This window comes from Pseudorasbora parva, chromosome 12 (assembly GCF_024679245.1).
Source record: "Pseudorasbora parva isolate DD20220531a chromosome 12, ASM2467924v1, whole genome shotgun sequence".
Taxonomy (NCBI): Eukaryota; Metazoa; Chordata; class Actinopteri; order Cypriniformes; family Gobionidae; genus Pseudorasbora; species Pseudorasbora parva.
The window spans coordinates 5,243,798-5,271,393 of NC_090183.1; the positions used below are offsets into that span (position 1 = coordinate 5,243,798).

Sequence of the window (27,596 nt, forward strand, 5' to 3'; positions counted from 1 at the left end):
AAAAAACAAAAACAACGAAAGAAACATGGTAGCGTGATGCATTCTGTCCATTTGAATAATTGTTCCCTGAAATAGATCGGTGAGTTGTTGCCCCACCAATTACAAATGAGATAATTCAAATTATCATGACCACCAGACGTTTACTGGATGTGCACACATGTGGTTAATTTGATATACACAATGAAATCCTGCACTATTGTAATGTATTTAGCACAATCTGGCTCATTCCTACAATGCAGTATATTTTCATGTCCTCGTCTTACTAACATGCAATAAAATATTAAACTCGCATTTTGTATCAGATAACAATCCAAAATCTCATTAACTTTTGAGTGATTTGTAATGTTAAAAAAATAGTGGGGTGTCAAGTTGATTATTTGCGCCTAGACAGTTGTGTGTGTGTGTGTGTGTGTGTGTGTGTGTGTGTGTGTGTGTGTACATATATACTTACACACACATTGGTGTGAAAAAGTAAAAAACTAAATTCTACCCTTTCATTGGAGTAAAATATTTGAAAGTGGGGGTAAATCAAATAAATGTTTTTTCTCCAAAACATGCTGGGAACAATTATTTGCCCCCTTTGATTAAATACTTATTTCCCCAAGATGACATTTCCGAGTCTTCTTCTTTAATGCCGGATGAGTTTGGAGAACACCTGAGATATGAGACCAGTGGCCTGTTGCACAAAGCTGGATTCAGTTGTTACCCAGGTAAGTTCGTGATTAGTTTGAGCAAACTCTGTTTTTTCGGGCTCAGTGTTCATCACCATGGTAACTGAAACTACACGGCTAACCGTCTCTGGAGCCGGTTTTAGAGCCCTTGAGCAAGACCCTTGCTCCCTCGATTTTGACCGAGTGAGCGAGTTTACTTCATATGTACACTTCAGGCAGCTTCTTTTACCACAATGCAACGCGATTGTGACGTCACCACATATCACGTTTAATTTACCCCACCACAAACAACTCTATGATATTTTTTAAAACATTTAAAACAACCTAAACACATCCATATACATGAAGAACGCTGCATTAAACAATTTCGTAAAGGAAAAAAATAATAATAAATCAACTCCATAGTGGATTCCAAGTGATCAAGGGCTTAGGGCGTTCCAGTCTTTTACTGTCTATGGTTCCAGTTCAGTCCATTGTAAAGTTTCCGCCAGTAGTGGGCACTCATGCGACGTAGGCAATGACGCACATCCGAGTGAACGAGACGGAAGGAAGTTTGTGAGTGAAGGGCATGATAAAAACAAACTGGAACGCAGCACAGGTTGGTTTTATCTGGATTTGTCAACTCTAAACCTACTCTGAAACTCATTGTTCAGCTAGCTTCATGCAACAGGCCTCAGAGACCATTCCTCCATACTGAAGCTCTCCAGATCCTTCAGATTCACAGCTCCATATTGGTGCTTCTTCTCTTCAGTTGAGACACTTATTTTCCATAGGGTTCAGGTCAGAGGACTGGGACGGCCATGGCAGATGCTTGGGTTTTGCGCTCAGTGGCCCTATTTTGTTTTGATTTTAATGTTTGTTTTTGGATCACTGTCCTGTTGGAAGATCCAAACATGGCCCATTATAAGATTTCTAGCACAGGCTGTCAGGTTTTGATTTTTTATCTGTTGGTATTTGATCAAATCCATAATGCCATGTATCTGAAAAAAAGTAAAATTAGGCCCACAGTATTGAAGATATGTGATGGGCCCTGTTTGGACCTTCCAACAGGACAGTAATCCGAAAACAAACATCAAAATGGGTCACTGAGCACAAAACCAAGCATCATTATTTTTACAACCATCACAAATATGACACGCATATTTAAAATATATATTTTATAGTGTACATCTCCAGCATTCATCTCCAGGCGTCTATCATAGTGTTAATCTCCAGCATCTATCGCCAATATCTATTTCCAGCATGCCTTTCAAATGTCTATCTCCATTATTCATCTCCAGCGTCTCCCCGTCTTGTGTCCTATGTGTCTTCTGTCTGCCCCCCCTCACATATTCACCATTGTCCTGACGAGGTGTGTGCACTCATACTCTCAGCCATCTTCCCATCCACGGTCTCCTGCACCTGTAACCAAAGAAAAGTCAAGATATGCATAACCTTTACATCAAAGATATTGAACTCTGTACTCACCAGTTAACCTGTTTGCTCAAAGCTGTGAATAAAACTTTTCATTAACCTCTTCTTGTTGTCCGAGTCTACTTTCTGTAACAAATATATATATATATATATATCTACACAAATACATTACATAACCAAAATGTTATGCTAGATGCAATCATTCGCAATCAATCGATTTGACAACATTATAAAAATATATTTTATATATGTTTGTGTGTGTGTGTATATATATTATTACATATTTTGCTATTGTAACTGCGCTTTTTTCCGTCGTTGGCATAAGTAGCAGTGGGTGGTAAAAACAAGAAAAGTAGTTTTCTACAATCGGGCTGCTGATAAAGTTTTTTTAGTCGTTCGGCAACCCTGCAGCCTGAGCCACTGTAGGAGACCCACCCTTACACACCCCATGTTAAAAGGCCTGCATTTATAGGTTACCGAACAGTTTAGAGTGGCCAGCCTAAGGCACATCTGTGCAATAATCATGCTGTCTACAGTAGGCCCATCAGTGAGGTGGATGGATGATCTCGGCAAAGGAGAAGTGCTCACTAACACAGATTTAGACAGATTTGTGAACAATAATTGAGAGAAATTGGCCTTTTGTGTAAATAGAAAAACTCCTAGATCTTTGAATTCATGAAAAATGGGGGCAAAAACAAGAGTGTTGCGTTAATAATTCTGTTCAGTGTATATACAAATATACAAATATAGGCCTATATTGACATTCATATAGCAATATTGTCATTAATACAATACTGTAAAAATTATTTTGTATATAAATCAGCATAAATCAAAGGCAGTATAACAAATATTAAAAGGATGCATTACATTGTAAATAACTGTTTTGTTTGTTTTTGCATACACTGTAAAAAAAAAAAAAAAAAAAAGAAGAAGAAAAAAACCTGAATTTTCCAATTGAAAAGTTTCTAGTGCCTGATCACATTTTTCAGTGGGTCAAATTTATTTTTTGTGAATTGATGCAATTTAATTTACAGAAATTAAATTTGGCCCACTGAAAAATGTAGGCACTAGAAGATTTTCAATTTGAGACCCGATTTTTTTTAATACAGTGTATGCGAATGGGATGAGGGGGGCTCATGGTGGAAAAAAAAACAAATCTGAAAGAATAAAAAAAGAAAAAAGGCTGATTTACGCAATGCAAACTTTCTTTTGATTATGAGGTGAGATATGCTCGCTCTTAACAGGTTTAATGCGATTCACCCTCAGATGACTAATAATGAGTCCTGAAATGGTATAATAGATTTTTTTGATATTTTCTTTGTTGTATAAGTGCATAATAAATCTTCATTCTATAAAGCCTGACATTGTGCTTTACACTAATGGAAAGGGCTTGAGATTACACACCCTCTCTGTGAATATGGTGAATATAGCATTATCACATAGCAACTCTTCCATGCAGAAGGTGTGGTGCTGACATGGCAGGTGACACCCTCGTCACTCCTCTATTCTGCCTTTTTCCAAAAGAACCCTGATTAAGACACTATCATTTGGTTAGAGGATTACGAAATACTCTATATGACAACATAACCACTGCATATATTAGTAATTACAGAGAAGAGGATTTCACAACTGGAGAATTAAATTCATGAACTCTTTGACATTAGTAGAAAAAAACGTATCTTTTTATAATTAGAATGTGGTCTGAATGCATGGTTGTTAGTAAAACCAAAATTCAATGTTTTTTACTGCAAGAACAACAAAATCCCTTTTTTTCCCCAGCTCCATAAGACACAAGAAAATATAAAATAAATGATACCTCCTCCAAAAAAGATAAAAGTAATCATCTAAAATAAACACTATTGTTGTTTCTTTAAAGAAAATAAATGTGAACTGAAATAAAATATTTTAAAATAATAATAACATTGTATTTTATATAAATGTATAATAATCATTTTACAATTAAAAAATAAAATATAAAAATATATAAATTGTATTTAAAAATATGAAAAATGATTTTATTTCAGCTACAACAGTTCTCATTTTCATTCAGTTTAACTTGATGTACTAAAATAACTAAAACAAAAATATATATATAAAAAACTATAACTATATACATATTTATAACTGTGTGTGTGTGTGTTTTGTTTTTTAATTAAAAATTACTAAAATTAAAAGTTAAAAATACTAATTACGTTAAGGAACATCTATAAACTAATTCATGTATGCTGTTTTTATGATTTGACTTTAGGAATACATTTACAAGTGTTGTGCAGTTTATAGGCTGTGAATGGAATTAATCCAGTTATTAATGCAGAATCGTTGTTACTTTGAGGCCCGTCCCTGTATAAACATACACCTTCAGTGTTGCGTCTTCTGAAATGACTCATTCTTCACAAAGACCTCAAACAAGGCTATCGATACTTCAGAAGGTTATAATGGTCTTGCTAAACACATTGGAATTTATAAAAAAAAAAAACAGTCCTATAGGCCTAGTGTAGGCGATGCTGCACACTTACTCTTTACACATGTGTAACTTTACTTTAATCACACCCAAAGTGAAAGGAAACGGCTGACTGTCCAGCCTTAGCCTACAGTATAAAATTATTAAGGTAACAATTAATTATTGAGCAAAACCCAGACATGACCTATATATTTGAGAATCTGTACTTTACTGAGAACTGTTGAAACCAAATGGTAATTTAGGCTACTTTTTAAATAAACCTTCATAGTAGCCTACATATTTCATCCTTGAGGACTTAGGGCTTTAAAGCTTTTATAAAATAGCCTATATTTTTATCTGGCTTAAGCCCTATTGAGAATTGTTTCTCGTGGGGTCATAAGGTATTTTCATCAGGGGCCAGAATGTCAGTGTTTTTCTCCCACCACCGAAGTAAAAATCGAGAAATCACCGGCCGAGTGACCTACTGTTTTATGACAAACACCAAGGGCTTGTGGTAGTTTAATTGCCGTCATCCACATCTTCGAGGTTTCAAGAATAGGCTTTATTACTTTAAAATTCAATGTTGTTTATATCCTTTTTGACCACTGCAGAGCAGGGGCGGAGCCAGACGATGTAAACATTCAACCCATTCTCACTCCCAAGGCGTCAAAAACCGAAGCATTATCGCAAGCCATTTTAACATTTAAACCTTTGTCTGACTATCTATAAATATATTTAAAGATAGTAACAATTGTATTTTGACTAGTGATAATTATAATTCGACTAGTCAAAATGACAATTAGAGATATCTGCAATTATAATTGCACTAGTAAGAAATCTGATTCGAGATATCTCTAAATACATTTCGACTAGTCAAAATCTATTAAAGATATCTGTAATGAGGTTAGAGATATCTTCAATAGACGCGTCACTATGGCAAGCCGTTTTAGCATTAAATACACCTTCGCATACTAGTCATAAATCAGTTTTGACTAGTCATAATTCCAGTTCCAGATATCTACAATGTGATTGTGTATGGGAGGCCGTTTCAGCATAAAAACGTTCCAGCGTTACTCGTCGTAATTATATTTTTACTAGTAACAATTCAATTAAAGAGCTCTATAATTCAATTTGTACTAGTAACAATTACAATTATAGAGCTCTATAATTCAATTTTTACTAGTAACAATTATGATTGTAGAGCTCTCTAATTGAATTATAGAGCTCTGCAATTGAATTCTTACTAGTAATAAATGAATTGTAGAGCTCTATAATTCAGTTTTTACTAGTAACAATTCCAATTAGAGAGCTCTACAATTCATTTATTACTAGTAAGAATTCAATTAGAGAGCTCTGTAATTCAATTGTTACTAGTAATAATCCAATTGCAGAGCTCTACAATTCCACTAGAGAGCTCTCTAATTCAATTGTTACTAGTAAAAACTGAATTAGAGAGCTCTCTAATTGTAATTGTTACTAGTAAAAACTGAATTAGAGAGCTCTTTAATTCAATTCTTACTAGTAACAATTCTAATTACAGAGCTCTATAATTGTATTATTACTAGTAGAAACTCCTATTCATGAGATGCAAAACAGATTGCAGATTTTCCGCCTACAAAAGTGCGTTTCAAAATAAAAGCCCTGTAGCGTGGTTCGAAAGTATCCCGAAATATTTTACAGACTTAGGTAACAGATTAATCATGTTCCCATTAAAGCAAAATTAAGATGATGCCTGAGATGAAAGCCTATATTTTGTCGTTATATTAATTCACCTTTGTATATTGGAAAAGCTAAGAGCCAAGAACACTCCATATCACTGGACATAATATAGGGTGAAATGCCCTAAATGTGCCTAATGTGGGACACCTAAGTTGTAGTGTTTGTAGGTCCAACATAAATATATTAATGTCAGTGAAACTATGGATTATCTGAAGCTGTGGGGCCATGTCATCAAAATCACATAACCTCTCAAATGTCCAGTCATATGAGACTGTAGCAATTTATCAGAAAGGAGGGACCTTGTGTGAAAGCCACCCAAAGTGTTTTGACAAACTTGATATTAAGGAGTATAAATTCATTTTAAATATTTCAAGTGTTAAGTATTGTTATGCAATAATATAATGATTGTGTTTGTTGTTTAGTAAAATGGAAAACATTAGCCCAAATAGTCTTAAACCTTTTTATAAATTGTGACTTGAGGTTAAATCTAGCCTAAAGTTTGTATAGTATAGTTGTATAATTTTTTTTTCTTTTTTCTCCAGGTTGCAAGATATTTTTTATATTTTGCCTTCAAATAAGCTTATGCCTGTTGTGGTTGCATGCATTTGTTAAGTAAAATGAACACGAGAACAGTGAGGAATTCTGACTGTGCACTTAACTCTTTTATATAAAAATATATATTATATATAATAACCTAGACCATGAAAATAGTTGGCTAATGTCTTTATATTAAAAAAAGGCATAAAAACTATCATATTGTATTATTTGTCTGATGTTCAATTATCAATCAATCCATCCATAACCAAGAGAATAACTAGACTATTTTCATTATTATTATTATCATTATCATAGATTTTGGCCTTTATCATAGACTTTTCAGTGTCCCACATTAGGAATCACCAGATTGTCGACTGCAACACCAAAGTTTCCCATCTGCCTGTTTATATACACAGTAAAAATGCAGTGTCAAATTAACACTTAGTGTTAATTTTAATGCTCCTTCGGATCATATATGGTCCCACTCTAGATAGTGTAAAAAGTAGAGTTTATAGTGTTGAATTTATAGTGTTTATCTAGCACCTTACAGTGTAGAAAATTTACACCGTGATTGTAAAATTACACTTACAATTGTTGTTTAAATTTTACACTATGGGTGTTTAACTGTGTTGATTTTATTCCATTGGATTACACTATTAGTGTTAATAATAAAGTATTTTGTTCAGTGCAAGCAATTTTACACTATCACATGGTGTTAATGTACAAGATCAGACATAAAATCAAGAATCTTCAGACAGATGTATAAATCCAGAGTTTATTTAACAAATGGGCAAAGAGGTAAAGATCAATTAGTCAATCACATTCATGAGGTGTTGCACAGAAGAAGAAAAAAAGTGAATTAAACGCGTAAAATCATCAAATTTGCCTAGACATGAACAAATGTGACGGGTAGATTTGAGCAAGATTGCAGAAAGCTACTCGACAGTTGCGTAGCATCAATAAACGCGGTTCCTCTGTCCCATCAGCGAGCAGGTATGGCTGTGTGGTCTCTTCAGTTCAATCAATGTGTTCTTTAGTCTCTGCCTAAAGATCTAAGACAAAAATAACACTCAGTCATCTCTTCAATTGACCGTCTTTATATTAGTTTTCCACAATACAATCAAGCTAACTGGCTTGTATTGATTGTCAGACAATAGGAAGTGAAAAATGTCCAAATTTACCTTTTTGATGACAGCTTGATATGAGGACATCTTTCCAGGTCTCTTACAGTCTTTTGGTGATGGTGGAATCAAAGGAAGAAATTGATCGTTGCACCATTCTAAATAACAGATGTGACAACTTCAGCAAAAAATGCATAAATATATATAGATAATCTTATTTTGAACTATAGTCAAACCTGAATTATTGGTTTCATCCTCTTTCACAGCAGATTCCTTCAGTCAGGTCCTTGAAGGTCTTGGGAAAGCTTTTCCAGGAACTTAGCCTTGGTCTTCTCACCAGAAATCTAAACAAACAAAAAACAAAGTTCATCATCAAATAGTTACATAGCATAATGACAACCATATCTCTCAGGAACCATTTTGTTAATTGTTGTCAGAGTAGCGCCGTTCACTCACACCTGGCATTAACATTCATCTTGGGTGACACACAAGTAAACAACTCAAGTACAGGTGTAATCACACCCAAGACACATTGAGATTTGATTGTTTTGATAGGGTCTAGGCCACATTATTTTATTAAAGGGTTAGTTCACCCCAAAAAATGTATTCTGTTAATTACTCACCCTAATGTTCTAAACCTGCAACACAATTTCATTTGAAACACAAATAAAGATATTATTGATGAAATCAGAGATTTCTGTCCCTTCCAGCTACGCAACTGCCAAATTTAGAAACTTCAAAAACTTCATAAAGACACCGTGAAACTAATCCAAAGGAATCAAGCAGTTTAGTAAATTATATTTTTCTTCTAAAGAAAGTTGATTAATAGTCGTTAGTTGATTAATGTTTATATGTGAATAAAAGTCTACATTAAAGCAGCACTAGGTGACTTTTCAACCTTCATAATATATTTTTTAAGACTCTTGTGATGATAAATCGACTTACAATAGGTTGAATGACACGTCTGCCATAGCCTGATGGGGTCTGTATCGTTTTTAATCATACTTTTAAACTTCGGGTTTCGGGTAGTACCCCGAGAACAAAAAGAACTACAAAATTCGACTGCTTTACGGCATATACGTCACTTCCACCAACACACACACTTCCTTAAATTCGGACGTGCGAGCCCAACTTTGTTCGTCGGATAATATAGTCATGTCGGAAGCAGCAGAGACAAATAAGAAAGAAAAGGTTTTGTTGGAGGAAAGCAATAAGAGGAAACAAAAAAGTGATGGGATTAAAGGCAGGACGAGGATCAACATGTGACCAGCGTTTGCTCGTCGGCGTGAGCTGAAGGAGGCGTGCCCGACCGATGCTGTCATGCTTGTTACGGTGAGCTACCACTCAAACATTGAACTGAAGTATCATATAGATTCTGTAAAACGGTAACCAATAGACTACTATAATGACGCTGGCTTGTAAACGTGAGCATCGTGATTATTTGGCGTTTGAAAAAAATAAAACCCATGAAATTATATTCATATGACATGCTGAAACATGCCACTGTAACGTTACCTGGGTTGAAGACATTTCACACGCGACGCCAGAAGAACGCTGAACTCCTCTTGCAGTGTTCAGGGGAACTGTTAGTGCTGCACCAACCCGCAGCGCCACTTTTATGAAGTGATTTGGCCCGCACCGCACCACTGTATATATTTTTACAACCCGCCGCGCACCCGCGACCATTAAATAGACATACGGGGTCCGCGGGTTATGAGACGACCCGCGCATCACTAGTTCAGGGCTATCAGGGTTGTCATGTCAACAAATGCACGCGCGATGGCATCCCCCGTTGTAGGATGACAGATCTTACGACAGTAGTTGAGGACATTATTTTTTCCAAACTGTAGGGGGACCCCGAGAGCAAAAGTAGCCAAGTGCTGCTTTAAAGGGTTAGTTCACCCAAAAATGAAAAATGTCATTAATTGCTCACCCTCATGTCGTTCGGCACTTGTAAGAACTTCGTTCATCTTCGGAACCCAAATGAAGATATTTTAGTTGAAAGCTGATGGCTGAGAAAGGCTTCAGATAGGCCTCCATTGGCATTCAGTACATTTACACTCACAAGAACCATAAAAGGTACTAAAAACATCATTACAAAGTCCATTTTACTGCAGTGGCTCTACAGTAATTTTACGAAGCGACGAGAATAGTTTTTGTGCCCCCCAAAAAATCTAAACGACTTAATCCACCAAGTTATTGTCTTCTGCGTATGCCTCGGACGTGAACTCATGAAGCACCACGACGCATGCGCGAGAATATGACGCAGATCCGCCGATCGGACACATGACCCAGAAACGAGGAACTTTGTTTACAAGCAGAGGAAGGGAAGACATGCGTATCTAAGCTGTTGAATTCTACGCTGATAGTGCTTTAGAAAAAAAAAAAAAAAAACTTTAAAAAAAGTTCCTCGCTTCTGGGTCATGCGTCCGATCGGCGGATCTGAGTCATATTCTCGCGCATGCGTCGTGGTGCTTCGTGAGTTCACGTCCGAGGCATAAGCGGAAGACAATAACTTGGTGGATAAAGTCGTTATTTTGATTATTTTTTTGCCCACAAAAACTATTCTCATCGCTTCGTGAAATTACTGTTAGAGCCACTGCAGTGAGATGGACTTTGTAACAACGTTTTTAGTGCCTTTATGGGTCTTGTGAGTGGGAATGTACTGAATGTCCATGGAGGCCTATCTGAAGCCTTTCTCAGCCATCAGCTTTCAACTAAAATATCTTCATTTGTGTTCCGAAGATGAATGAAGTTCTTACGGGTGTCGAATGACATGGAGGTGAGTAATTAATGACATATTTTTCATTTTTGGGTGAACCAACCCTTTAATCTATACATAAAGCAATCGAGCCTGTTCAGAATTTTGGACTAAACCACTCGGATGTTAATTTGGATTGGTTTTTGATCTCTTTATTAATTTTTGAAGCGTCAAAGTGGTAATTGCGTGGACTGCAAGTGGAGGGACAGAAAGTGCTTAACTTAAAAGTATTTTTGAGTTTGGAATGACATGACGGTGAGAAATTACAACAATTTTACACTTTTGGTTCAACTAAACAGTTAACTATTTTCAATGTATTATCTTGAATTAACACAGAAGTGATTGATGTCAATACACACAATCACCCAAGACACATAAATTCCAGGTCTAAACAAAGGCAGATATTGGGTGGTTGCCCAGTAATGTGTTAATATTTCATGTTCATTTGTCATGTTTAAAAATTTTAACTGCACATAGAATAATATATAATGACACTTACCATTCTGGATTCATCTTCAGCATTCTGTTGCTTTCCTGAAGGGCTTCCATCCCTCAGAAGAACAGTGTCATCAGAGTCACAGTTTGCCATCTCACAAGAGGAGCTTCCTTCACTTGACACTGCAGGGGTCTGGGTCAAGTCTATTGAAAAGGGATTTAAAATATTTCCAAAATTCAGTAATGCACTACAATTTAAATTAGTAAAATATTTTGTAATTACCCTTAATTTTGATTATGCTGAGAGCTGTCTAAAGGCATGGGTGTCAAGTTGTAAAATTATTTATATTTAAGTTTAAATATTTATTTCATCTGATTATTAAATAAACTTATATAATTTAAATGATTATTGTGAGTAATAGGGGATCTTAAAATGAACTTGGTGTACTACACTAGATTAAGACATGTTTACAATTTATTTCACCATTATTAACTAATGGTATTTATAATGGGAACAGAAAATAGAGATTTATATTAGTAAAACATAGAGAGATTAAATATTTAGGACATTATTTATCCCAAAATAGCATGCAGTATGAATTGATAAAGACTTATTTCAAGCTGAAGTACCTAAATGCTCTGCAAAGAACGCAAATACGTGGCAACTGAATTGTAAAACAGGTGGACTTTCAGATTAGCCTTTACTCCCTTCCACAATGTTTGAACTGAACGGTCATAACTGAACGGCTGGCAACGTTACAGCGTTTGTTTTCTTGACGCAGATATGACGACATTACAGACGATATTCAGTGCTAAGAACAAGCAACGTACATATTTAGGAGTAAATTTAGGGCGAATAAAACGTTTTTAAACGCCCCCCCCCCCCCCTCCTCAGTCTGCAAAAAGACTGCTTTTGTTGTTTGCACTGCGCGATACAAGACACTTAAACACACTGTTAATAATGTACATGTGTCACAAAAACGTTATTCTTTACGCGTTAATGTACTCTATAACAGAGGCACTTTTGCCGTTTTCGATGAAAGGACACAACGTAACACCACACGTAATGCTTTCAAAACAAATATAAAATTACCATTTAAAGAATGATCTCACCTGCGGAGAAAAAAAGACCAAACGGGGCTGCTTCAGACCTCCTCGTCAACTTCAGTCAGACTCGTCGTAAAACCAGGCCTCTGCGTGACTGGATGCGATCTCACCTAACTTCAAAAAACGCTGTCAACAAACCAAAGTGAAAGAAGCTAAACGTATATATAACAAATTATTAGCACATTCCAACAAGTTTATTTTAAACGTAAAATCACCTTCATCCAGGAAATCAAATCGGCATGAGAAACTTTCATTCTTCTGTACATCTCGGCATCTCATGAACTCGAAGAGCTTCCTTATTCCTGACAAAACAAGCCGTTAATCATTTCTAAATGTTTTCACCATCATATTTGACTAAAATATTAACAAATATATTTACTATTTCATTTTAGAAAGAGAAAAGCTATTCAACCTACCTGCTCGGTTGCATGAATATAAAATGGCGTCGTCGTCTGGTGAGGCAGCAGTCATCGAAGGGCGGAGTCAAGAATACTTTTGCACTTTCAGTGTAAAAATAAAATTTACACTATGTAGAACACCATAATTACACTAAAGAGGAGTACTCTTTAACACTCTATATTGTTAATTTAACTATTTGGGAATAAATAACTTTTAACACTGCAAATTTGACACTGCCAATTTTACTGTGTACCCCAGTTGAATATGCATAGGCACGATTAGCATAATGATATGTCTCCGAATAGAGAGCTCTGTAATGCAATTGTTACTAGTAAGAATTGCTATTGTAGAGCTCTGTAATTCAATTTGTACTAGTAACAATTCAATTGTAGAGCTCTCTAATTGCAATTGTTACTAGTAATAATTAAATTATAGAGCTCTCTAATTCAATTGTTACTAGTAACAATTCAATTAGAGAGCTCTGTAATTTAATTATAGAGCTCTATAATCAAATTGTTACTAGTAACAATTGAATTAGAGAGCTCTATAATTTAATTATTACTAGTAACAATTGCAATTAGAGAGCTCTACAATTGAATTCTTACTAGTAACAATTTGATTATAGAGCTCTATAATTGAATTACAGAGCTCTCTAATTGAATTGTTACTAGTAACAATTATGATTAGAGAGCTCTGTAATTCAATTGTTACTAGTAACAATTATGATTAGAGAGCTCTCTAATTGAATTGTTACTAGTAACAATTCAATTAGAGAGCTCTGTAATTCAATTATAGAGCTCTGCAATTACATATCCTTAATGTGTATTTTTACTAGTAATAAATCATTTGAAGAGCTCTGTAATTCAATTGTTACTAGTAACAATTCAATTAGAGAGCTCTCTAATCGTAATTGTTACTAGTAACAATTGAATTACAGAGCTCTATAATCCCAATTGTTACTAGTAACAATTCAATTAGAGAGCTCTATAATCCCAATTGTTACTAGTAACAATTGAATTACAGAGCTCTATAAATAAAAATGAATGGAAGTCAATGGAGACATATGACTAGTAATAAATGAATTGTAGAGCTCTCTAATTGGAATTGTTACTAGTAACAATTGAATTAGAGAGCTCTATAATCATAATTGTTACTAGTAACAATTCAATTAGAGAGCTCTATAATCATAATTGTTACTAGTAATAATACAATTATAGAGCTCTGTAATTGTAATTGTTACTAGTAAAAATTGAATTATAGAGCTCTTTAATTGAATTGTTACTAGTAAAAATATAATTACGACGAGTAACGCTGGAACGTTTTTATGCTGAAACGGCCTTCCATAATTGTGACTAGTCATAATATGGATTGAAGATATCTACAATGTTAATTCGACTAGTCATAATATACATTCAAGATATCTATAATGCTATTTTGACTAGTCACATTCTTCCATTGACTTCCATTGGAAAATATTTCCAGATATCTTCAAATGAGTTTTGACTAGTAGAAATTGTAATTAAAGATATCTATAATTGATTTAATACTAGGCATAATTCTAATTAGAGATATCTCAAATTACAATTGCACTAGTCATAATTAAATTAGAGATATCTCTAACTGGTTTTTGACTAGTCATAATCACATTTAAGATATCTTTAATTCATCAAATTTAAAGATATCTAAAATACATTTGTAGATATCTGCAAATAATTTATTACTAGTCAAATTATAATTGAAGATATCCTGAATTGGATTTTTGTCTAGGCAAAACTATGGGAGGCCGTTTCAGCATAAAAACGTTCCAGCGTTACTCGTCGTAATTATATTTTTACTAGTAACAATTCAATTAAAGAGCTCAATAATTTAATTTGTACTAGTAACAATTACAATTATAGAGCTCTATAATTCAATTTTTACTAGTAACAATTATAATTATAGAGCTCTCTAATTGTATTATTACTAGTAATAATTATGATTATAGAGCTCTCTAATTCAATTGTTACTAGTAACAATTCCAATTAGAGAGCTCTACAATTCATTTATTACTAGTCATATGTCCCCATTGACTTCCATTCATTTTTAATTATAGAGCTCTGTAATTCAATTGTTACTAGTAATAATTGGGATTATAGAGCTCTCTAATTGAATTCTTACTAGTAACAATTACAATTGTAGAGCTCTCTAATTGAATTGTTACTAGTAACAATTCCAATTATAGAGCTCTGTAATTCAATTGTTACTAGTAACAATTACGATTAGAGAGCTCTACAATTGTATTATTACTAGTAACAATTGAATTACAGAGCTCTTCAAATGATTTATTACTAGTAAAAATACACATTAAGGATATGTGTAATTGCAGAGCTCTATAATTGAATTACAGAGCTCTCTAATTGAATTGTTACTAGTAACAATTCAATTAGAGAGCTCTCTAATCGTATTTGTTACTAGTAACAATTGAATTACAGAGCTCTATAATCCCAATTGTTACTAGTAACAATTCAATTAGAGAGCTCTACAATTGTAATTGTTACTAGTAACAATTCAATTAGAGAGCTCTATAATCCCAATTATTACTAGTAACAATTGAATTACAGAGCTCTATAATTAAAAATGAATGGAAGTCAATGGAGACATATGACTAGTAATAAATGAATTGTAGAGCTCTCTAATTGGAATTGTTACTAGTAACAATTGAATTAGAGAGCTCTATAATCATAATTGTTACTAGTAATAATACATTTAGAGAGCTCTATAATCATAATTGTTACTAGTAATAATACAATTATAGAGCTCTGTAATTGTAATTGTTACTAGTAAAAATTGAATTATAGAGCTCTTTAATTGAATTGTTACTAGTAAAAATATAATTACGACGAGTAACGCTGGAACGTTTTTATGCTGAAACGGCCTTCCATACAAAACTTAATATGAGATATCTTGAATTGGAATTCTTCCTAGTCGAAACTCATTTAAAGATATCTGCAATTTAATTATAGATATCTCTGTCTGATTTTTGACTAGACAGATCTTTCTTTGGAGATATCTGCAATTAGCTTTGTGACTAGGAAGAATATAAATGTAGATATCTGGAATTAACATTCTGACTAGTCAAAACTCATTTATAGATATCTTAAACATGCATGCAAATATGCCTTAGCTAAGCCACACCTTAAACATTTTATTAACCAATCCTACCGCAGAAACCGTTGTCATCTGCCATTTTGTTTAAGAATTGTATAATAAAAGTCCTGCGTCTTTGGTCATTTTAAGCTCCTTTATAGAGAAGGAAATCAAACGTATGAAAATAAAAACGTAGCTGGGACATGTGTAAACGTGACATATAATATGCTGAGAAGATCAAGAAAGTTTTTGTCTTATTCTAGGCTATATATTAAAGTAATAAATAATGTTGAGATGTGCATGCTGTGGATTAAATTGTGTTAGTTTTTATTCCCAAACGAACACATTTAAAGCTAAGCATTTGGCCTTATTTCTGGTGCAACATTACATATGTTATAATTTTAAAATAACTTTTCAACACAGCAGAATATCCCATCGCAGATCGTTTGCTATAATACAACACACCACTCCCACCTTGTGGATTATTACCTTTATGACACGAGTAAACACAACGCAATATACTAATCAATGTAATCAGTTACATCAGGTCAATGTTATTTAAACATGTATTAACCTGTAATCTTTTTAAAATCATTCTTAAATGTTTTTGACTGGGTCTGCTGGAGACATTTAATCATATGCATCCAAATGTTGTCAAATTTCCTGGAAAATGTCCTCACGTCACAACCCTACACAACAGCGCAGATTTGACTAGGAGCAGGTACAATTCAGATATCTTAAAATAGAGTTGTGACTAGTCGAAACTGAATTAGAGATATCTCTAATTACCTTTGCGTATGTGTGACGCGTCTATTGAAGATATCTCTGGCCTCATTACAGATATCTTTAATAGAGTTTTGACTAGTCAAAATGTATTTAGAGATATCTCGAATCAGATTTCTTACTAGTGCAATTATAATTGCAGATATCTCTAATTGTCATTTTGACTAGTCGAATTATAATTATCACTAGTCAAAATACAATTGTTACTATCTTTAAATATATTTATAGATAGTCAGACAAAGGTTTAAATGTTAAAATGGCTTGCGATAGTGTCACACATACGCAAAGGTAATTAGAGATATCTCTAATTCAATTTCGACTAGTCACAACTCTATTTTAAGATATCTGAATTGTACCCGCTCCTAGTCAAATCTGCGCTGTTGTGTAGGGTTGTGACGTGAGGAAATTTTCCACCAATAATCGACGAGTGACAACATTTGGATGCATATGATTAAATGTCTCCAGCAGACCCAGTCAAAAACATTTAAGAATGATTTTAAAAAGATTACAGGTTAATAAATGTTTAAATAACATTTACATGATGTAGCTACTGATTACATTGATTAGTATATTGCGTTGTGTTTACTCGTGTCATAAAGGTAATAATCCACAAGGTGGGAGTGGTGTGTTGTATTATAGCAAAAGATCTGCGATGTGATATTCTGCTGTGTTGAGTGATGAGCGCCAGTGCGTTGAAAAGTTATTTTAAAATTATAACATATATAATGTTGCACCAGAAATAAGGCCAAATGCTTAGCTTTAAATGTGTTCGTTTGGGAATAAAATCTAACACAATTTAATCCACAGCATGCACATCTCAACCTTGTTTATTACTTTAATATATAGCCTAGAATTAGACAACAACCTTCTTGATCTTCTCAGCATATTATATGTCACTTTTACACATGTCCCAGGTACATTTTTTATTTTCATACTTCTATATAAATAAGCTTAAAATGACCAAAGACGCAGGACTTTTATTTTACAATTCTTAAACAAAATGGCAGATGACAACGGTTTCCACGGTAGGATTGGTTAATAAAATGTTTAAGGTGTGGCTTAGCTCAGGCATATTTGCATGCATGTTTAAGATATCTATAAATGAGTTTTGACTAGTCAAAATGTTAATTCCAGATATCTACATTTATATTCTTCCTAGTCACAAAGCTAATTGCAGATATCTCCAAAGAAAGATCGTTCTAGTCAAAAATCAGACAGAGATATCTATAATTAAATTGCAGATATCTTTAAATGAGTTTTGACTAGGAAGAATTCCAATTCAAGATATCTCGTATTAAGTTTTGCCTAGACAAAAATCCAATTCAAGATATCTACAATTATAATTTGACTAGTAATAAATTATTTGCAGATATCTACAAATGTATTTTAGATATCTTTAAATTTGATGAATTAAAGATATCTTAAATGTGATTATGACTAGTCAAAAACCAGTTAGAGATATCTCTAATTATAATTTTTACTAGTAATAATTCAGTTAGAGATATCTCTAATTTAATTATGACTAGTGCAATTGTAATTTGAGATATCTCTAATTAGAATTATGCCTAGTATTAAATCAATTATAGATATCTTTAACTACAATTTCTACTAGTCAAAACTCATTTGAAGATATCTGGAAATATTTTCCAATGGAAGTCAATGGAAGAATGTGACTAGTCAAAATAGCATTATAGATATCTTGAATGTCTATTATGACTAGTCAAATTAACATTGTAGATATCTTCAATCCATATTATGACTAGTCACAATCACATTGTAGATATCTTAATTGCAATATCGACTAGTCAAAATTGCAGAGGAGATATCTGGAACTGGAATTATGACTAGTCAAAACTGATTTATGACTAGTATGCGAAGGTGTATTTAATGCTAAAATGGCTTGCCATAAGCGGGTACAATTCAGATATCTTAAAATAGAGTTGTGACTAGTCGAAATTGAATTAGAGATATCTCTAATTATCTTTGCGTATGTGTGACGCGTCTATTGAAGATATCTCTAACCTCATTACAGATATCTTTAATAGAGTTTTGACTAGTCGAAATGTATTTAGAGATATCTCGAATCAGATTTCTTACTAGTGCAATTATAATTGCAGATATCTCTAATTGTCATTTTGACTAGTCGAATTATAATTATCACTAGTCAAAATACAATTGTTACTATCTTTAAATATATTTATAGATAGTCAGACAAAGGTTTAAATGTTAAAATGGCTTGCGATAGCGTCGCAAAATGACGCCCAGGGGCACCTTTAGCGTCTTAATTGTGACGCGGAAGGCACTTGACCATGCTTCGGATTTTGACGCCTTGTATCGCAAGCCATTTTAACATTTAAACCTTTGTCTGACTATCTATAAATATATTTAAAGATAGTAACAATTGTATTTTGACTAGTGATAATTATAATTCGACTAATCAAAATGACAATTAGAGATATCTGCAATTATAATTGCACTAGTAAGAAATCTGATTCGAGATATCTCTAAATACATTTTGACTAGTCAAAACTCTATTAAAGATATCTGTAATGAGGCCAGAGATATCTTCAATAGACGCGTCACACATACGCAAAGATAATTAGAGATATCTCTAATTCAATTTCGACTAGTCACAACTCTATTTTAAGATATCTGAATTGTACCTGCTCCTAGTCAAATCTGCGCTGTTGTGTAGGGTTGTGACGTGAGGAAATTTTCCACCAATAATCGACGAGTGACAACATTTGGATGCATATGATTAAATGTCTCCAGCAGACCCAGTCAAAAACATTTAAGAATGATTTTAAAAAGATTACAGGTTAATAAATGTTTAAATAACATTGACCTGATGTAACTGATTACATTGATTAGTATATTGCGTTGTGTTTACTCGTGTCATAAAGGTAATAATCCACAAGGTGGGAGTGGTGTATTGTATTATAGCAAAAGATCTGCGATGGGATATTCTGCTGTGTTGAAAAGTTATTTTAAAATTATAACATATGTAATGTTGCACCAGAAATAAGGCCAAATGCTTAGCTTTAAATGTGTTCGTTTGGGAATAAAATCTAACACAATTTAATCCACAGCATGCACATCTCAACATTGTTTATTACTTTAATATATAGCCTAGAATTAGACAACAACCTTCTTGATCTTCTCAGCATATTATATGTCACTTTTACACATGTCCAAGGTACATTTTTTATTTTCATTCGTTTGATTTCCTTCTATATAAATGAGCTTAAAATGACCAAAGACGCAGGACTTTTATTATACAATTCTTAAACGAAATGGCAGATGACAACGGTTTCCGCGGTAGGATTGGTTAATAAAATGTTTAAGGTGTGGCTTAGCTAAGGCATATTTGCATGCATGTTTAAGATATCTATAAAGGAGTTTTGACTAGTCAGAATGTTAATTCCAGATATCTACATTTATATTCTTCCTAGTCACAAAGCTAATTGCAGATATCTCCAAAGAAAGATCGTTCTAGTCAAAAATCAGACAGAGATATCTATAATTAAATTGCAGATATCTTTAAATGAGTTTTGACTAGGAAGAATTCCAATTCAAGATATCTCGTATTAAGTTTTGCCTAGACAAAAATCCAATTCAAGATATCTTCAATTATAATTTGACTAGTAATAAATTATTTGCAGATATCTACAAATGTATTTTAGATATCTTTAAATTTGATGAATTAAAGATATCTTAAATGTGATTATGACTAGTCAAAAACCAGTTAGAGATATCTCTAATTATAATTTTTACTAGTGCAATTGTAATTTGAAATATCTCTAATTAGAATTATGCCTAGAATTAAATCAATTAAAGATATCTTTAATTACAATTTCTACTAGTCAAAACTCATTTGAAGATATCTGGAAATATTTTCCAATGGAAGTCAATGGAAGAATGTGACTAGTCAAAATAGCATTATAGATATCTTGAATGTATATTATGACTAGTCGAATTAACATTGTAGATATCTTCAATCCATATTATGACTAGTCACAATCACATTGTAGATATCTGGAACTGGAATTATGACTAGTCAAAACTGATTTATGACTAGTATGCGAAGGTGTATTTAATGCTAAAACGGCTTGCCATACGCCTTGGGGGTGAGAACGGGTTGCAACATTCGGGGCTTAGCCTAAACCTAGGGGGGTCCGGGGGCACACTCCCCCGGGGAGATTTTTTTCCCATTTGATTTACATCAGCTAAATGCACTATTTTTCAGGCTGTTTGAGATAAAAGAATGCCTAAACATCTATATACTATCTGAAAGAAAGAAAAAAAAAGAGAGAGAAAAAAAAATCACCCAGTAGAGCCTACAACTTGTTTTGTATTTAACTGTTCTCCAGCTGTAGTGAATCCAAAACACCAAAAATGTTAAGGATGACTCATTTTAACCCCTGGCAAATAAAAAGGCAACCATTATCTGACTATTTTTAAGTTAGCCTGCATAGGTAAAATTGGGATTTGGTGTAAACATCGTTATTCATCTTTAGAGTTCAGTTTGGTTTACTTTGTGCTTAGCTGACAAATTTGCTATATCAGAATCCATGACCAATCAGATACTACTGGCAAACTTTCGCAGTTGGATAGTTCCACAAAGGAAATGCCCATATTTGGATTAGACAGCGCTGTGTGTGTGACTGAGATCTTTATAATGACACCAGGCATGACATGCTTCTGTGAATGGAGACGGCACGGGAGCTCGCGTTAGAGTAACTTTGGATAATTTCAGGTAGAAATCTGAAGGCGCACAGTGACAAAATATAATGAAATAACCACCTTAAATGTTGTCTTTTTTATTTTGACATGGAAGCTTACATGTTAAGGGAGTAAACTGGCCCAAAATCTCAAAATTGACTATGTTTTCACGTGTCGTGTCTCGCCTTAATAAGTAGCCTAACACCTAACATTAACTCGCTAGCTAGCCAGCAATCCAGTCATGTAACTCAAGTGTTACAACAGCGATTCACAAACCTGTAACACTTTCGCCTGACGCAGAATCTCTCTCTGCCGTGAGGTTTAGTGTTCCTTTAAAAAAAATGTGTAGTGTCCATGTTAACTATAGTTAACTACTACGCAGGTGAAATACAAAAGCCCGCCAATCCCTGATGACAACGACGAAGAAGTATATATTCTTCTTCGTTAGTTTTTATTGGCAGTTGGCATTGGCAAACAAGCTGAGTGATGTGCGATGCATTGTAGACCGCCACACACCATAGACAGTAAAAGACACACTAATAATAATAATTAGAAATGTTTCTTGAGCAGCAAATCAGCATATTAGAATGATTTCTGAAGGATGATCATGTGACAAATTTAACCTTTTACCACAGGAATAAATTACATGTTATATATTCAAATAGACATATTCACAGTTGTTTACATTTAAATTGTAATAAAATGTCTCAATATTATTATTTTTATTTTTACTGATTAAATTAATTCAGCATTTGTCGACCAGAAGAGACTTCTTCCAAAAACATTTAAAAAAAAATCTTAATTTCTCAAATTTTTTGACATGTACTGTATGCATTCTATGCAAGTAGTCTGCCTTGCCTTTATAAAAAAAAATCATTGTGTTGCATGACATCATCTTACTTTTTGGCAATATAACTATCAGGATCTCCACCATATTGCATATTATTGCTCAGTTTGGCTTCTGAAGAAAATATGTGCTTTTTTTTAGGATTTTGTCTGCAGGTTCAATAACATCATGCATAAAAAAAAAGATAAAAAAAAGAAGTCTATTGTTTCATTTGTCAGGCTTCACCATGAACAATAACAGTTTAAACACCTTTTCAACGGCCAACTTTTCCACATTTCCTCCAAAAATGTACGACGAAAAGTGGTCGTTGGACAAAAAGAGGCCAAATATTCCCCGAATTCCACGCCAGCCCGTACGGAGCACACTGTGGAACGGAGAAGACAAAGCTTGCCATTTCAGCAAGGTTTTACTGGCCTGGAATAGGGGTGGACATTGATAAATGGGTAAATACTAAATTGTTCCCTTTTAACTTTGCTGTTTGACATACAAATGGATTGTTTTGGAATTAATTTCTTGCTTATTTCTGAACATTAGGTTTTGCAGTGTGCCCAGTGCCAGTTCAGCAGACTGACCATCAAGCAGGAGCCCAAGTACATCCCAATATGTGTATGTAAACTTGTCCACATGTATATGGAGTTTGAGATGGGTAATTCTTGAGGCCACCAAATTGAAATGTATTCATTGGGCTATTTTAATTTTAAGGTGGATAAACCTCTGGAACTGCTGGGCATGGATTTGGTGGGAAAAGTCAACAGGACCAACCAGGGGAATGAATACATTTGTGTCCTTGTTGACTATTATACAAAATGGTCCGAGGCCTATGCCATCCCCAACAAATCGGCAGCAGTTGTGTCACGCTGCATCGTTAACTTTTTCTACAGGTTTGGGGCACCAAAGAGGATACTTACAGACCAAGGCACTGAGTTTGTGAACCAGGTTTGTAGTTTGTTGAATGAACCAAATTAAGTATGCATGAGAAATGTCATGTTCATAAGATTTGTTGGATTATGATTTGCGCACATTTATGATTCTAATCAATTTGAATAATTTTTTAATGTATGTTTTCCTCAGTGTGGAGAGAAGCCTCTGTGCCCCATACCATCCACAAACAAATGGGCTTGTGGAAAAATTAAATGGAACCATTCAGAGGTAAATCTTCATTAACAGGTTGCGTGGTGGGTGTGCAATATTCAAGGAAATAGTTGCCTTTGCAACTGGTTACTCATAACTTTTAAACTTATTTTGATTCTGACTCTAGAGCCCTATGTAAACTAGTGGATACAAGGCCTGAAAAATGGGACGAGTACCTAGATGCGGTAATGTTTGGTCTTAGAACCAAGACGCAGCTGACAACTAGGTACTCACCATTTTTCTTAATGTTTGGCATGGAGGCAAGATATCCCTGTGAGGTTCCTGAGACATATGAGGTATGTTATAATTTACATGTTCCATATAACTATCATATAGTATCAATTAAAAGTTAATGAAATTATTTCAATCTTCAATATTGTTTCTGAAAAGATCAACAGCACAGTGGAATCTGTCATTGCAGAGGACACAATATCCAAGGCCATTTCTCTAAAGGAGAAAATGGACAACATTGTCAAAAAAAAAGTAAAAAAAAAAAAAAAACAGGACAGGACAGGACAGGACACAGAAGGTGGTAAATCAGGTACCATTCTCCTTAGGCCAGAAGGTCCTAAGAAAAAACATAAGGTCCCAGCAAAGTAAAGGGGGCAAGCTTGAGCGCAGCTGGTTGGGACCTTATGAAATAATGCATGTTGAAGAAAAAAGTGCTGATTTAAGGGATGAAAAGGGGAAGATATTCCCCAAAATCAACACCGATCACCTCAAACCATTTAAAGAAGACATCCCCCGGATACCCCACAGAATTACCCAAGAATCACAACATAAAAGATCACACGAAGAAACTGGACCATGCCATTCACTCCCACCTGTAGACCTCACCATCACTAAGTCACAAGAAAACCAGCCCCCACAATCACCTACATCCACACAATCTACAATTTCCTCTCCCCTGTCTCCACTGGACTTGTCAAAAAAATCAACACTGGAAATGCCACGTTCCTCACCTGTGTCCCACACCACTTCAATTGTACCAGCTGACAACACAGACACTGTGTATAGCTGTAGTGATGTAAAGTCAGATCTTAGAAAAGCTCCATATTAGTCTGAATTCTAATATATTTGTATGGTGGTAGGTGCAATGCTCTTTTTGGTTATCCTCTGTAGATATCAAAAGTGCCTGGGCTGGAAACAACAGCTTTGTACCGCTGTCCAGAGTGGGACCGTATAAATTATTTTATAAAGACTTGCAGATCGGCCCTGGGAAGGAGTTGGAGAGTGAGGTACACATTTAATTGATTTTTAACAGCTAAGCCTTTCATCTGCACATTAAGATTTTGTATTAATGTTTAATTTTGCTATTTTTGTCAAGGTTATAAATGCATATCTGTCACTGAAGCTGAGGGACCACAATTTGACCTCACCGTGAACATTGTGAACAAGGGCCACCACTGGTTCCTAGTTGTAAGTATTTGTGGTAGTGAATAGTTTTCCTGTTGATATTCTCCAATATTCCTGTTGTCGTATCGTGTTGTCTGGATATTTTTTGCATTTTATTTAGGCTGTATACCCATCTAAAAAAAATCCATTCTGCTTGACTCAGTGGGAGAGTCCAACATCAAGAAGAAAAGGTGTTTGGAGACAACAAGGTATTTTTGCACCACAGTCAGATGTAGTGTTATTGTGAAATTATGTATTCTTGAAAAAACTCTTGTTTGTAGAGCCCTGATGACAGAAAATGGCATTTCAGCTTCACAATGGGTGTGTGAAAGCCTGCCTCACCCACTTCAGAGGGATGTTACGTCATGTGGCGTTTTCACTTTAAAGGTTTTTTTTTTTTTTTAAATGGCAGTAAATAATGTTCATTAAAATGGTATGATACCTTGCAGTAGTTTTATTTTTGTGGTTACTTCCTTAGTTTGCAGAACACATTCTGCAAAACACTGCAGTTGACTTCTCCAACAGGCCACAAGATGTAACCCAATACAGAATGGAGATTGCTTTATTTTTGCTCCGCCAATCTGGTATGGCTTTATAAGCTCTTGACTGTTATTGACCTATTCTTTTTGATGTGCATCACTTTCATTAGTGTTGTACTGTACATCATAGATGACCTAAGTGATCTGTGCCACTTTTGTGGGGAGGCAGAAATCTTTGAAGATGCCAAAGATGATGATGATGCAAAAGACGCAGATGATGATGCAGAGGATGACACAAAAGATGCAGATGGAGATATCCAATGGGTAACTATGGCTGCATTTTTAGTTGGTGTTGCATACACTAAATAATAATAAAACATTTTCTTATTTTTTTTTTTTTTACAGATTTCCTGTGACTACTGTGGGCGCTGGTTCCACATGAAGTGTGTGGGCAATCCATCTACAGAAGATGAATACAAATGTGCTTCTTGCAGTAAATGACTATTATGAAGCAATTGTTTTTGGAGTTTGTGTTTATTTTTCACTTTTGGTAAACCGTTACACCTGAAAATCAGTGTCTGAAAACAAGCAGTATGTCTTTACTTTCAAAATATAAAATATGACAAACACCTGTGAACATCTAACCAAAGCCTTAGTAAACAATACATTGAAATCGATAATACATTTTAAAACTGACAAGAAATAAGCAGGGTTAAACTGGCAGCTGGAAACCCTCGCTTCTAAAAAGTAAAAAAATAAAATAAAATAAAAAACCTTTCTGAACCTTTCGGCTTCCCGTACATCCAGTTGTGCTTCGTGCTCACGTTATTTCCATGGTTATTTCTGACGGTACGCATGGTAACTCGGCAACTACGAGTGACAGTATGTTTGCGTAAAGGGAAACAGACATTCCGAAGGGAACAGAACAGAATCGACTGCTTCGGCCGTCTATGATCGCACCACACACAGGACTACACATTGATTTCTCTTTCGCAGTTTTTTTTTAATATAGCCTAACGAAAAGGTCTGTATCTGATATTTAAAATAATATTGCTTGATCTCAGCCTGTGGGTCATTTGTTTAATCAACATATATCATATCGCAATTTCATAGCGTAACGTAATCATAAAGGATGACATATGAGAGTATGGCCCGTAATGCAGCTTTGAAATGATTTGAATTGTGAACGCAACTTTAGCCTAAGTTACAGTAGGCTACTAAACAGTTTTACTGGACTTAAAAGGTGCAAGTACAAGTCCTACTGAGAGAAGCAATGAAGAATTTCCAGATGTGTTTACATTATTTATGGCGTAATGTTACGCATATGCGGTTCAGAAATCATAAATCTGTAATATATCGGTTATGAATAATAAATAAATAAACACAAATTATAAAGACACATTTTGTATAAGCTGTTTATTTTCATTGAGGTTTACTTTCACCTTCACCTGTTGTTTCCAAGATGGTAAACTGACAAATTGCACGTCATTTGAGGGTTTTTAACCCCACGCAGTTCACGAGAGCGGCTATAGCAGGGTTGCCAACTCTCACGCATCTGGCGTGAGACTCACGCTTTCAGGCTCTGTGTCACGCTCTCACTCCGCCCAGCAATCTCACGCCAAATTGCCAAACCTGCTTTTGATATTAAACAAAGCTAAGCTTTAACATTTTTTAATGTGTTTTAATGAAATTCAAACAATAAATAGGGTTTTGGCGCTAATGTGGCATAATGTTAAAGCCAGAGTCGTTGAAAAGCAGAGTTGCATGCTCTCGTCTCCCTGCGGTGCGCGCTGGTCTCGTGGCCCATGAGCGCTCAATACTTCTAGCGCTGTGCCAATGCATTTAAATGGCTTAAGCGGATACACAACAGTTTCACTATATAGATGTTTGCTGCAAGTTTTGGTAAACAGTACAGCATAGTGTTTAGTGTGTATTGATTATTAAGTCAGCCATATTTACAGGATTGTTTTATTATGGAAAGTGATAGAGATGCAACATTGTTAACATTAATGTTATTCTTGTATTTAGCCCTCAGGTATTCCTTACTAATTGGTCACACTCATACTCATTAAATTATATTTATTTAATATTTTGAGGAGATCTTTTGGTACTAAATACTATTTGTGCAATAATTATTGTCAATAAATAACCACTTAAAATATTTTTCTTCTAATATTTGTATATATTTCTTCTAATATTTATATTACAATTAGTGTAGTAATTAAGGTTAAAATAGAGAATTCCAATTCAAAGAGGCAAATTAGAGTCATTTTGTTGCTAAACAATATTAATGTTTATTTTTAATGCCATTAGGTGCCTTATGCTCTTTAATAAATATACATGTATCTAATCGGCCCCAAAAAAATCTCACTCCAACCTGAACTTAAAAGTTGGCAACCCTGCCATAACACTGCAAGCGTACACCATTATGTAATGTTTCTTAATTCAGTACAGAAACATTTCACTTGAAGCAAACTTATCTTTTATTAACTTCCATATCGAGTGCAGGA

General features: G+C 34.4%; 1 protein-coding gene and 2 long non-coding RNA genes across 4 annotated transcripts; 2 read left to right on the top strand and 1 right to left on the bottom strand.

The window, feature by feature from the left end:
* Positions 1–1,199: 1,199 nt before the first annotated feature.
* Positions 1,200–22,996, top strand: LOC137093428 (uncharacterized). The gene is made up of 4 exons (XR_010908449.1): positions 1,200–1,269; positions 22,431–22,524; positions 22,616–22,687; positions 22,784–22,996. It is a non-coding gene; the product is annotated as an uncharacterized lncRNA (long non-coding RNA).
* Positions 7,542–13,001, bottom strand: LOC137093426 (uncharacterized). 2 transcript variants are annotated; one of them, XR_010908448.1, is made up of 7 exons: positions 12,621–13,001; positions 12,420–12,506; positions 12,211–12,330; positions 11,162–11,301; positions 8,138–8,245; positions 7,962–8,059; positions 7,542–7,824 (listed from the first exon to the last, which is right to left on the bottom strand). It is a non-coding gene; the product is annotated as an uncharacterized lncRNA (long non-coding RNA). The 2 variants fall into 2 exon arrangements; XR_010908447.1 differs by having other exon boundaries at positions 12,420–13,001.
* A 347-nt stretch (positions 22,997–23,343) lies between the features above and the next one.
* LOC137093429 (uncharacterized) lies at positions 23,344–25,802 on the top strand. The gene is made up of 8 exons (XM_067458242.1): positions 23,344–23,508; positions 24,335–24,450; positions 24,540–24,631; positions 24,729–24,816; positions 24,889–24,928; positions 25,086–25,191; positions 25,277–25,410; positions 25,492–25,802. Exons 5-8 carry the CDS (start codon positions 24,896–24,898, stop codon positions 25,585–25,587), a joined length of 369 nt encoding a protein of 122 aa, XP_067314343.1. The 5' UTR covers positions 23,344–23,508; positions 24,335–24,450; positions 24,540–24,631; positions 24,729–24,816; positions 24,889–24,895; the 3' UTR covers positions 25,588–25,802.
* The last annotated feature ends 1,794 nt before the right edge of the window (positions 25,803–27,596 follow it).